The sequence below is a fragment of the Cyphomyrmex costatus genome, unplaced genomic scaffold, assembly GCF_001594065.2.
Source record: "Cyphomyrmex costatus isolate MS0001 unplaced genomic scaffold, Ccosl1.0 scaffold135, whole genome shotgun sequence".
NCBI lineage: Eukaryota > Metazoa > Arthropoda > Insecta > Hymenoptera > Formicidae > Cyphomyrmex > Cyphomyrmex costatus.
The window spans coordinates 1923902-1937835 of NW_017275337.1; the positions used below are offsets into that span (position 1 = coordinate 1923902).

The following is a 13934-nucleotide window of genomic DNA, read 5'->3' on the forward strand; positions in this document are numbered from 1 at the left end:
AGAAGATATCGGCGCAGCATGTTATGTAAAAGACAAAATCATCGGATCGAGGTAATATCATTTTCGCAAATTGATGGGGCAAATAGAGACCAATAAACGAACTGTTCGACAACGATCACGAGAAATCAGCAAGATCGACCAATTTTTTCGCACGCATAAAGATGACAGATAGAGAAACACGTATTATACCGGTCACGTTTTCTCTTATCTAACACTCGTGTCCGATCTTTCCAGCTATGAGTCGGCCGACGATCCACGCGGTGCATTTAATACCTACTTTATACGAGGAGATAAAGCGCTAGTTTTATTATCGAATGACAGTCCTTGTGGGTGGAATATTTTAGAGTTTATTAGTTTTATCAATAAGAGGGAAGAATGCACTTTTTAAAAATTGAATAATATAGAATGACTGGCAAAAATCAATTTTTGCATTTTTTTTCAATGAACAAATTATCCTCTTCAAACTTGTCTATTTTTATACTGATTTTTCTCAATACATACGCAATAACAGACATGCAAAGTTTTTAAATGTTTGCAATTAAGTTTTGTCGTTTCGACTTGTCACGCGTAAATTAAACAATTTATTATTTAAAAAATAACGCAATAGTATTTTTTGAAATTGGGACGTTATATAAATTAAAACAAAGATTATAATGAACTGAAACCAATTAATTAAACGTTTTCACTCATTTATTGACATTTATATAAAATGATAATTAAGTTGCCAAACTTTCTTCGACCGGAGAAAAATAAAGAATTTTATCGCGCTAAGATGACGACGAATAGGCAATCTTTCGCTTTAGCAATTCGCTGGAAAACTCCCACGAAGCTCTCAGTTAAAGACTCACTTTGTTAACCCTTATCTGCATCGTTAGCCGCTGGCTCAATAAGCAACGCGAATTGCATCAGACGTGATGTTTATCCCGGCATGATAATGGCCGGGGTGTCGATAAACAAAAATCCCCACTACGAGGATTGAAATACTTTCGTGCCCGTCCCGGCACTTTCAGTGCGCTCTCCGTTTGGATCTGGGAATCCAAACGATTCATCCTTCTTCATTCGCGACGTTTTCTTTCCCTTCGATCTCTATAAGTCCCGATGAGACTCCATAAAAAAGGAATTCGCGATTCCAAGTCTCGATTATATTGAAATGTAGTGCCGCAGAGGAAATCGTTTTGTGTCTTTGCAAAAACATGTGTCACTTTAAATTATCATTGCGTCTAATCACGAGAGTTCTCTCAAGCTCGTCAGTTTCTTCATTTATGTTCATTTTCTGTGATTGTTATTCCTAAATATATCCATTCGATCTATTCCGCAAGTTCGAGAAAATCATTTTCAAATATAAAGATTAGTTTTTTTCTATTTCGAAAAGATCCTCGAAAGTTTTGCATTATGTTAGTCGGATGACTCGTCACAGGATAAAATCGAGTTTTTAGCGTGGCGCGATGATAAGACGTTATCGGTATACAAAAACAGAGAGGAATCTTATTGCTAGACAGACAGTCGCCGCGTCTCCGCGCCGGGGCAATACTATACTGACGGAGCGGAGCAGCGCGGTAAGTTCGCGATTCACGATTCCTGTTCGATCAATCGCCGCGACAATAAGTCAACATGCTGGCAAGACATCTTCTCTTCATCGCGACCAGGCGGCCTCGTAAGTTGAATATAAATCATCATCGCATCCCACTTCATCGAGCCTATAACTCTCCCTGCATCCTTACATATACAGTTACAGCAAGTTGCATTCTTGCAAATTGTCAAGTTAACGTGAACTCTATGCTGTCATCTATACTGTCATTAGTGTGAAACTTTTTTCATATTTATAATTATGTGAGTGTAATATATCAATTTATCGCATATATATTGTTTTAATAAATTTACACAACACTCGAAAATAAGATTTAAATTTCAAGTAAGAGATAAAAAAGAATTTGGGAATTTATTCTTAAATAATTTCATACGTTTTCTATCTTTTTTATTTATTATGAAAAACAATAAATCCAGTGAGAAATGACAATTATATTTTAATGTTGATTAAAAGTTGTTGTAAGTACGAAGAATTAAAAGGTGGAAGTTTATACTTTATGAATATGCTTACAATATTATATCTTTATCAACTTATAAGTCAAATTGATTATACTTTATGCTGCGTATCGTTCGACAAGAGTTCCTGTCTACTTTAGACGTGAATTGTTTTTTGGTGACAGTTTCAATTTCTCGTAACTAGAAGAACGAAACATTATCGTATACATGTATTGTATGATATATGTTTCCTCCAAACTTGATTATTTCTTTTACTTACGTGCGTTTATCTTAGAACAAAAATATTTTGAGTCAATATGTGCAATGCGACATGCATGAAAAGTTTATTTATATTTGTCGTAAAGAGTTTTGGAAATTTATGATATTCAAAAATAAAATTTTTCTAAAATAATGATTTGTGTATACCAGAATATATTCTCTATTTCATAAATTTGAATATTTCACAAATTTCATTTATTTATAAAAATTTTATTTTTCAATATCATAAATTTCCATAGTTCTTTAAGATTTTATAATAGAATTTAATTATACGCATGTATTACATCTCATTACAACAACTTTTTACGTAAAAAAAATCAAATTAAGACGTTTGATCGCCTCAAATTTCCCTTTCCTTCTTTGCGCTATCGATGCATCTCTAATTCCTATTAATCATTCCGAGAATTACAAATAGATAAATAGGATGCTAACTTGTCTGTCAAATCCATGTATCAGTGACATCACTGGCGATCATTAAGTATTTGCACCATGTGAGTGACCGTGCGCGCTGTTATCGGCATTGCAAAACTGGCGCACGATTATAAAGAAGTTCTACACAGATGGAAAGGAAGGGGGGATAGGAGGGAGGGAGAGAGGGGGGGAGAGCGAGAGAGAGATGACGAAATTCAGCGGAAAGTATACTATAAATATAAAGATATAAGAAAGAAGAAGAGATGTAAAGGTCGATCCTCGTCCTCGGTATTTTGGCCTTCGCAACAGCCTCAGCAACAAACGCGTGTACAACGCAAATCGTGCGCGTCCTGTACACGCTTATTTTGAGAGCGGATGCACTCTTATCAAAGCGCATGCACCGGTCCAATCTTTTATAAAGTGAATCAATAACAAGAGTAATAATATGCCTATAAAAGCCGATCGTGTGTGTAATGCTTTTATTAATAAGTATGGATAAACGTTTCGATCCTATGTGTGGATCCTTTTTAATATCGCAAATAATAATTTGGAGATTATGTGACTCGACAATACGTAGCTGCAGCTTATACAATATAATTGTAAGAAAACGTTACGTCCACTACAGTATTTTCACTATAATTTCTAGATTAGACTAAAAAAGATTATTATAAATGTAATGCAAGTTTATAATACTCACTGACAATTTTCTTGAGACTTACATAATAAATACTTGGACGATATATTTGTTCGATGTTCTTAATATGTTGATAGATTAATTATAATATATTGTATGTAGTATCAGGAGACGCAGTAATGTCTCCGGCCATGTTAAAAAAACTACTAGTTAATTTAAGTTTAAAAGATTAATAATAGACACTACAAGTCTCTTATCCCGAGCCACCAAAGTCCATTTTTTGGGGGTGCATAACTTCTATAAAATATAAAAAATTTTGAATTGCATGTAATATGACTTGAAAGGCGGCATCGGCACTAGAGTAATTTCAGCCAAAAAAATTTTTAATCGGTCAAGCCGTTCTGGAGATACAAGCAGTTGAAAAGTGATGAGTTTAATGAAAAGTTAAGAAACATCTCCTTCTCTGTCCGTCCGAAATTATAACTTTTTAACATCCCCTCTCATCTTTCACTCACACTTCCACCAACTCCGACTCACCGCACCTCCTCCCCCTCCCCGCCCACCGTCCACCACCACCACCCCTCTCTTTTGCCGTATTTCACTCTCTTTCGTTATATAATATTTTAAATCATATTTTTTATATATTTGTGATGTATCTGTACTCTAAAAAGTAAGTAGTATCCGAAAAAAATCATATCATAAAAATGAAAAGTTCAAGTCATGTTCAGAAAAAAAAATATTCAAAAATTTAAACCTTTTTATCTAATAATAATATATTACCACGAAAAGTAACTGATACATTATTAATTAAAGGTGCCAGTTCAAAGTGAACATATACATAAAGTGTATGTAACTTTCAGCCGATTTTCGAATCGCCTCCGCCTTCCGCTGTCCCTCTCACCTTACTTATACCCCGCGTGCAGATCAAATATCGCTCGAGCGGCATTTGGACCGCGCGCGGTGAGGTGAAGGGGAGGGCAGAGGCGATTCGAAAATCGGCCGAAAGTTGCATACACTTTATGTTCACTTTGAACTGCCACCTTTAATACATCAGTTACTTTTCGTGGTAATGTATCTATTATTATTAGATAAAAGGTTCAAATTTTCGAGTATCTTTTTTTGAACATGGCTTGAACTTTTCATTTTTATGATTATATGATTTTTTTCGTATTAATTATATTATACATATATTATACGAGTATTGTATAAATGTAGGTATATAAGATACTACTACGTATTGTCGAGTCACACAATCTCCAAATTTTTGTTTGCAATATTGAGAAGGATCCACACATATGATCGAAACGTTTATCCATTCTTATTATAATAATAAAAGCATTACACACGATTATCCAATGTTCGGTTCTTATAGACATTACTTTTGTTATTGATTTAGATCATTAGAGCCTTTCCATTTAATTTTTTTATCTTATGAAGTGTATAAACAAACAATAATATTTGTTATTGATTAACAATAACGTGCATGAGACGAGATAGAAAAACATAACAGGACGATTGAATCCTGGACGATCTAGTGCGATGCCTCGATGAAGATCTTGAATTGTGCCATTGCGTAAAATCGCGGCCGAAATTCGATAACGGTAATTAAATGGCAGATAATTCAGTTCCAGTTTTCGAAACAATTGATATGAGAGAGAGAGAGAGAGAGAGAGAGAGAGAGAGGACGTAAAGCACGTGTAAATCTCGCCATCGAATTTAATTCCACCGCGGCATACAGATAGTTTTCATCTCTTCGTTGATTTACAATTATTGTCAAATACAAAATGTAGACGCTTAATTATGAAACGTAGTAAAAATAAATCCGTCCAATTTAAGTGTGCAAGAAATAGATATATGAATAGATGTATATACAGCGAAAATTGATTATAAGCGGCCTATCGCGGTTCTTACGTTATATTTATGTTAAGAACAAACGTAATTAGAGATATATTCAAAGTATTAAGTTTAAATATTATATAATTGAATTAATTGTAATTAACTGTTTACGCCGAAAGTATTATGTTAACTCACTTATATAATAATCGCATATGTGTGGCCAGTAACAAAATAAGTAATCATTTTCGTTACTGTCAATCTCCAGATTTTGTATGGAATAAACGCTAAATCATCTTATCGAAGGATGTACACATAAACAACGTATTTTTTCACAGTCAGTTCAAACGTGTCAATTTGTCGTATGTTTATAACAATTATATTTAATAATTATGTTTATTATCAGTAATTTTTAGATATTTCAGCAAAACCATTCTTTCTGTGTGTTAATAACATTGGTATTTCACGTACTACTGTGCTACATATTTTATGCACGTAAGAATATTTTGCTGCATTGTTAAAGACATAGTGACAATTTATGATTAAAACGATTTTCAGAATGAAATTAATGAACCGGCTGTTATTGACACAATGATTTATGCAATTTCTGTGTGGCTACTTCTTGCGATGCGGTATTAGTATACTATGAAAATAAATCCATAAAAAGAACAGAAGAGAATCAGTCACAGTTATAAAACTACTATCTGCTCGCGCTAAATGTGTAATTCGTTGCAGCTCGTTCTTTATTTCGCATTTGTGCGAACGATAAGTCGTATCTATAAAAGAATGAGGTGTAGAAAGTAGTGATCCTGAGGACGAAAGTGATTTCTTTCGCGTCAATATCTATTATAATAATAAGAAAAGAAACGTGTTTTTCATGCATACCCGTTGAAACGTAATAATGCGATTACGATATATCTTCGATTTTCTCTTGTTGTATTTCGTTCGCGACTGATTGATATAAGTAATGCGTTACGCGAAGTTAAGTTATTGACCTCTATCTATTGATGATACGAAAACCATGTTATTGTATTTTAAGTTACCTTAGCATTTTGCACATTATCTCATCTATTATATTATTATAATTAAAAATTTCTGAGGAATCTGAAAGAAACTCTATTAAAATTATTCTTAAACTTTAGATATATATATTTGTTATTGTTAATCTAAAAATTATATATATATATACATATATTACGTTTTATACTTAAATTTGAAATGTAATTAATTTATAATAATGACTTGATAGTTTAATGACAAAAAATTTACCTTCCTCCGATCGGATTGGAATTAAAAATGTCAAAATCTTTACGTTCGATTTCGCATTGATTCACCGTTAAGTATTCTATCAATGAACAGCTGTCATCTTCCATAATCAAGATAACGGCAGTTCACGTTACGGCATGCTTATGAAACCCTCGTAAATATGCCTTAATTTGTCGTGGTCGCATGTTTGCTCGAGATGTGTGCTCGCCTCTCGTTGTAAGTAGCGTCTATCATCACTGACTAACAAAGACTAACTGTAAGTACATAGAACCTGTAGCTATCATTATATCAGGGTGATACCGTGTTTATACGCCTTTTTGCGCGATCGTAAAAATCATTAAAAAATGTATGTACATTTCTTTTAATAATTTTATAAAATACTTAATTTTTGTTCTAAAATATTAAATATAAAACCAAGAAAGTTAGGTCCTACGCTCAATGGAAGTAATGTTAGAAATGAAAATATTATAAATATTGAGCAATACAAAAATAAAAAATTGAGAATAGAGATTAAAAATTTATTCCTGTTTTTAATATTTCTATACTATGTATTGTACGCGCGCAGTGTATACAGAGAGTCTTGTTAGCTTGATCTATGATGGAATGTCGATTATATACTGATATATTACTGATACAATATAACTTATAAGAAATTGCATACTAGAGAGAGTGCCAAGCAAATTTCACAGAGGATTAATGTGTCTGAAACGATTATTCTCCCCCCCTCCCCCTCTCTCTCTCTCTTTTTACTGATAATATAATGTTGCTTTTGTAATAGGTATATACCATACCGCGCCTTCTGTATGTAATCTAGACGATAGTTATCACATCGATTTTGCTAACGTTTAGTTAGCGCGATAACATCACACGTAATTTTGTGCCGCCTGTTTTTACGGGATAATAGCACATAGATTATAAAACGTGCCGCATATATCCGTTAATTAAATTCGCGAGGAAACGGGATTCAAATCGCTCGATGTGCTGTATTCCTCACAGTATTTACCCTGACACAACAGTGTTCATTAAACAGCTTGCAACTAATATCACGAAGACGTACTTACAACCTGGGCAGGGGAGCATGCACTATCAGCGTGTACTCTGTACCTATATGTGTATGTGTATATGTGTAGAGCGTTAAGAAATCTATATCTGCTAAGTAACTGTTATTATAGTCACATATATGTACATGTTTTTCCTTTTTTTTTTTTGTACACCTATAATGCGTTATCGCGACGTATCTTGTCTGTACATATACATAAAAGTACAATATTACTATAGCCGATAAAACGATGTCATTTTAATGATTTAAATGTATGTGAATAGACGTCACTTTTTTTGGAAAGCACTTGCATTTTGTCATTGTTTTTCTCTTTTTTTATCTATATATCGTCTCATCTCACCCATGTACATATCATACATATAATATGCATCTCTAAATTTGTAAATACTGCACCATCCTAAGTTCCCGCCTGATTTGTCTATTATTTTTTATTTTATGTAATCCTACATACCTTTGTGCCTACTGTATAGTTTTAGAAAAAAAATGCACTTCACGCGCGTGTGGCACCCCGCACTAGTAACTCACACACATATCATAGTTCCATGCTCCATGTTTTAGAAAAAAAAAATGCACCTGGTGAGTACGTTTTTTTTAACTTCCTAGGTATATTGCGCGTAAGTTTGATGTGAAAAAAAACGTGAATTTTTCTATTATATGTAATATAATTATTTTAATAATTCTTGAATATGTTTCTAAAATATATACATACATGCATATATAAAGCTATGTCTGCATGTGTTATTTAATTAGACATTGTGTGTGTGTGTGTGTGTGTGTGTGTGTGTGTGTGTGTGTGTGTGTGTGTGTGTGTGTGTGTGTGTGGCGTGCGTGTATGTTTTATACATGTCTATAAATTACATTACACGTATTACTCCATATTATTGATCTAATTAACTTAAAGTTTCATTAAATATTAAAATTTAATATAATAATTTAGATGGCCACAAGAATTAACATCAAACTCATGTGCTGTATTATAATATTTTCACGTCTTGTTTATTGCATGTTTGTGTCTGTGATGCTTTTTGCAATGTTGCTTTGCTTGGATAATCATTCATGATATATTTCAACAATAGCCTTCATGTAAACGTATTTTAATATATTTAACATACATTTTAATATATCTACATGTGTATATTACTAAACACATAAAATTATAATCATTGGAAAGTGCCCTCTTACGTAACTTTTAATCGTAATACCTCAAAAATAAAGCAATTATAAATTAAAATTGTAAGAAATAATCTTACATGTAATAAAATGTATCATAATTATAATAATATATAGACATGATTTAAACTTAACACAATTCTTCAAGATCATTTTATGATCTTTTCAAGATTAATCTATTTAAAGACTTTTAAAACATAGCAATTCTAATTGTATTTTTATCAAGCTGAAAATAATCGAGCTCAGAAAAATATTTATGTCCTATCTTACCACTTGTGAGAAACGTAAAGACATTCTCTTAATTGTGTTGCAGACAACACTTTACTGACTATATCTCCGGAATCCATACCGCCACAAGCGATCGTTCAACCGCCGCCCTACATCGCTCCGCCGAGGCCCGAGAATCGACAAAAGTCGTACAAGTACCAAGAAATCTTAAAGGATACACAACCACCGAAACTGCGAACTTATCCTGAAAATGAGAAGCAACCGATCACGCAGAATCGAAAGCAGGACATCTACGATTCGCATCAAAATATTCAGCAATATGACAATGGCAAAAATCTTCTCGATCAGCAAAGAATGTCGAACTATGAGTATCAGCAACGAGTTTGCAACTATCGAACAGTGCACATGCACAACGCCATGAATCAGAAACTCAGTTCACCAGCCAAAGATATCAATCAACAGCAGTTCCATACCTTGCCGACAAGGAGACCTCAACGAGAGCTCGAACCACCTCGTAGTGTCACGCCGGATATCACTAGGGGTCTGGGACGCGGTTCTCTCAGCAGCATGCATATGTTAGCGAAACAGAGTCAACAGAGAGTCACGGTCGTAGAGAACGAACAGGCTCGACATGTTTCTTATGCAGATGCGGGGAGAAGAAATTTTTTGGAACAAGGAGAGACGAGAGGCAGATTTGTGCAGAGTCAACCTCAGTCAGTCGTGGATGTTAGAAATAGGTATAAGGATTAGAAAGAATGAGATAAAAGTAGTTACAAATAGAAGGATTCTTTCTATTAGATACATATACCTAATTTCATATCAACTGTAAGTTTTTCTGCAAATGATTTACAATTGATTGATTTATAATAAAAAGTAAAAACTAAAGAAAAAGAATCCTTCTATTTTTGATCCTTCTAACCCCTTTTTTTCAATCCTCTGCATATATTTCTAACATCAGAAGATTAAAGATTAATGATATTAATAACATTATACAACAATATGAATAAAACGAAAGCAAATTTATTCTGTAGTTAGTTATCTAATTTTTTATCTTTATTATATAAAAAATTTGACAAAAGTATAGATCATTGATCATCAAATGTATTGAAGCAACTAATTGCAATTAATTGCTATTAACCTTTAAACGTTTTATTATCACTTTTATGCACAGGTTCGCAACGCCTCTAAACCAAACTGCACTCGGCTATCGATTCTTCGCATCTTCACCCGCCAACGATCCTCTTACAAAGTCTCCTAATGCGGATGTTCTGAGAAATAATCCAATTTCGCCGATCGGCCACGGGGGTTACGATAACGGCTTCAAATCGTCCACTCCCACCAACTACCATGGACGATCGGTGCCAACCGTGGCGGAACGTCTAGCTCTGACCACCACCGTCGGCAATAACTGCCCATCGCCAGTACCAACAAGCAGTTCTTCGGGCAGAAGCACTCCCATCCAGACTTCTTCCGGCAGGACGACGCCAACCAATTTAGTCCTGTCGCCTACCAAAAGCACCATGTCTAACGAGGAATTATTTACTGCAATTCACAAATCCAAGAAGAAACTCAATATCAAGCTTAATGAAAACGACACCGAAGATCTGTCGCCGTGTGTATCAATGAACTTTCTGGTGAAAACGCCACCCGGTACTAGGCATAGCTGGAGCCCGGAATCTCAAAAAGCTTCTTCAGAGGTATGTAATTGTCAATACCAGTGCAAAAATCAACGATTCGAAGATATATTATATTTTCTCTCTTAATTTCTATTTTTATTCTCTCTCCTGCCCCTCCCCCCCCCCCACCCCCCCCCCCTCTCTCTCTCTCTCTCAGATAAATTGTTTTTTGTTAATCATTAATATTTATTTAATATAAACAAAGACTAATTGCAAGTATACGTTTACTTTAGCACAAATTGATATAATTTTTTATCTTTCTAAAATTTTGCAATTTGTGATTTATTTATTTGCTACAATTCGTTTTTCTCCCATTAATTCATTCCAGATATCAACTACGGTGCAATCGCCCACGTCACGTATGGATTTCAAACGTTTACTCCTTCAACAGAGTGTAAAGGCCAATCCCATGCGATTATCGGCGGCAGAACAACTAAAACTATCACGCCAACAGTGTCAACAACCACAACCATCGTCGCCCAACACTCATCAGAATCCCTTAACCAAAGTTCTGAGTCCACGCTCAGTTTGGAGGTTCCAGACCCCGAGAACCGATGTCCTTTCATCCACCATAATCGAGGACACTGCGGCGGAAGAAAAGGCAATGAAGCCCTCGCCGGAAAACACATCTCCTATTTCAAAACTGAATTCTAGACGACAGCTGGATCTTTGTATCGATCTACCGAGTCATCCACGTATCACTGACTACAAAGCTACAAACAACGATAGACTAAAGGTGTCTATAAATGAACTCAATCTTAATCCCGCAATTCAATCGTTAAATCAAAACAACCATATCCGAGAATTAATCACAAGCACATTTGACAATCCTACACTAACCATATCTTCTATGAAAACCAGCCAAGATACTTCGTCCTTATTGCCTCAAAACGAGAACATTAACACGATGTTACGGTATTCAAAGAATACCCTCGAATCTAAGAATCAGGATCCCGTGAGTGCTCTGGAGTCGAGAAGGATCAGCAATCAATTAGCGAGAGCTCAATTTCTGGCCAGCACACCCACGAGCACTAATTCGTCGCAGAATCTTTACTTCAGTAAGAGATTCAGAGCACGATCGGAATCTCCGCGACACGCAGTGACACAAAATGTAGCACCGCGCAGTCCGAGTGCTCCTACTCTCGAAACCGCTCTGTGATTCGCGAATGTCGATAATGAGGACAACAGCCTTGTTATACAAAACTTTAGATCTTCATTATTGTGACACATAATATGTATACTTTTGGTTTTCTTAACAAGCTGAGATAAGCTAAAGTTTAATATACTGAATTGTTAAATTGTAAGTATTTATATAAAAGAGTTTTTTTTGTTAAATCCAAACGAATTTCAGCATACCTTATGATTATAATATCAGTAAAAGTCAAGCAGTGCTCAAATTATAATTTCATCTTATTTCCTAATTTTTTATAATTTTCTTCTCGAAGAATCTAACGCATCTAAAATCTTTTTATAACAATGTCTCGTTTAATTATACATTAATGAAGAGTTAATAGCAAGGATATTATTTGTACATTAATGAAGAATTAATAACAAGGACATTCCAAATCTTATATTTGGTAATTCTGATAGCGACATATTTATTAATTATCATGACCTGTTTAAATCGAATTTTTCGTTTTAATTACAACAACTCCCATCTATGAAAAGACAATAACTTATAAACGTGATATGATAATAACATAAAAATTATAGTATTACCTAGTATTGCAAAGTTACTTGCATAAAGTGAAAAAAAAAAAAAAACATTTATCACGTAGTAACTATTACGTCACACTCTACCGATTGAATGTAAAATTGATTTTACTGCACGTAACGTGTACGTTATGTGATTCACACAAATCGCTCCGCTAAATCTCATACATCAATCTAATAATAAGCAATAAATAGGATATTCTCGACGCTGATAATTCCATTCGAGTGCCTATTTGATATAATTCGATAAAGCTTTATAAAGAAATATATATACGTGTGTGTATGACATTACAAATTTAGTCTCGAGATTAAGACGCAATGCCGTAAGTGTCAATATATCAATGTATCGATACGATGTAGTTAATACTTTCTCATTATTTCTGCTAAGCGAGTTTCTTTTTCTTAACGAAGTAAACCATTGGATCCTCATACGATTTCAATGTTTACGATCAGACGTTCTTCAAATAAAGAATGAAATGAGTTTTATGTATCTCATCTCGATGCGATATATTCTTAAATACAGGAAATACGGATGCATTATATTTTTTGCGAGTAATGCGCAAGATTTCATTCGCGGGGCTCTACCTGTGACATGAAGAAACTATAATGACCAAGCACTTTCGTAACTCTAAATGAAAATTTCATCTTCATTCAAATGAATCGAAATATAATGGAGTATTTTATAATCACTATATTAGGCTATATAAGAATAATTTATTCATGAGAGTCAATATTCCTTAAGAGGAATACATATCGATAGCCAAGAGTTGCATGAAAATTTAGCACGATAAATTATAAATCGCTCACCGTAGCTAGAGGATAGAAATTAACAAATTGAGAACAAGATTATAAAAATTCTCGAGCTCGCAAAATAATCATTGTCAATATATTTTTGAACTATTAGACAAACAAAACTATCTTGTCCGGTGATTCTCTTCCAGTTTACTACAAAAGACCTTGGCGAAAAACTTTCATACAATTTTTAACATGTCATATATAATTTGTACAATAAATTTTATAATTTATAATTTTCAGAAAATTTCTTAAATTTTTTTTTTGTACAAAAATTGGAACACATTTTTTATATATATATAATAATGAACAGATTTACTATATTTTTTCTTCAATTCTCTTGTGAATTCTGAAATATTCAAAGATTTTTTATTGTACAATATAATTTTCTAAGAAAATTTGTAAAATCTGAAATTTAAAATATTTTTAAATCTTTATAAATTAGAAATATAAAATTTTTTTTTAATTATAAGATATAAGAATTTTTTTCACCAAGGGTAATGAAAAAATAATTCTATGTAAACATGGGATTTATTGTACTCAGCATCGTGCGAGACTCGTTATGTTGTGTGTCGACAGATTTTAATAGTCGATGCTGATGACGCCAAATCGGGAGTTTATAATTGTTATTAAAAAATATATTCGTCGACTTCGACGTCAAGCCAATTCAACTCCCGCCCTTTGTTCGCTTCGGCGAAAGTTGTATATAATACGCGAGCAGCATGTAATCGTAAACCGATTTTAAATCTCGATCGCGCTTGCTAGTCTAGTCGGGGTAAAATTTAGTAAATATATGTGTTTTGGAGAGTTTTTGAGCGAAAAAGTGCCGTTAATCGCGTGCGTAATCTCT

General features: G+C 33.8%; 1 protein-coding gene across 1 annotated transcript in view; it reads left to right on the plus strand.

Moving 5' to 3' along the window:
- gukh (NHS actin remodeling regulator GUK-holder) overlaps positions 1 to 11738 on the plus strand; it is an 89777-nt gene extending 78039 nt beyond the window's left edge. The window contains exons 9-11 of the mRNA XM_018551125.1: positions 8989 to 9640; positions 10075 to 10600; positions 10908 to 11738. Of these exons, the coding sequence (XP_018406627.1) occupies positions 8989 to 9640; positions 10075 to 10600; positions 10908 to 11738 (2009 nt within the window). The remainder of the gene's footprint in view (positions 1 to 8988; positions 9641 to 10074; positions 10601 to 10907) is intronic.
- The last annotated feature ends 2196 nt before the right edge of the window (positions 11739 to 13934 follow it).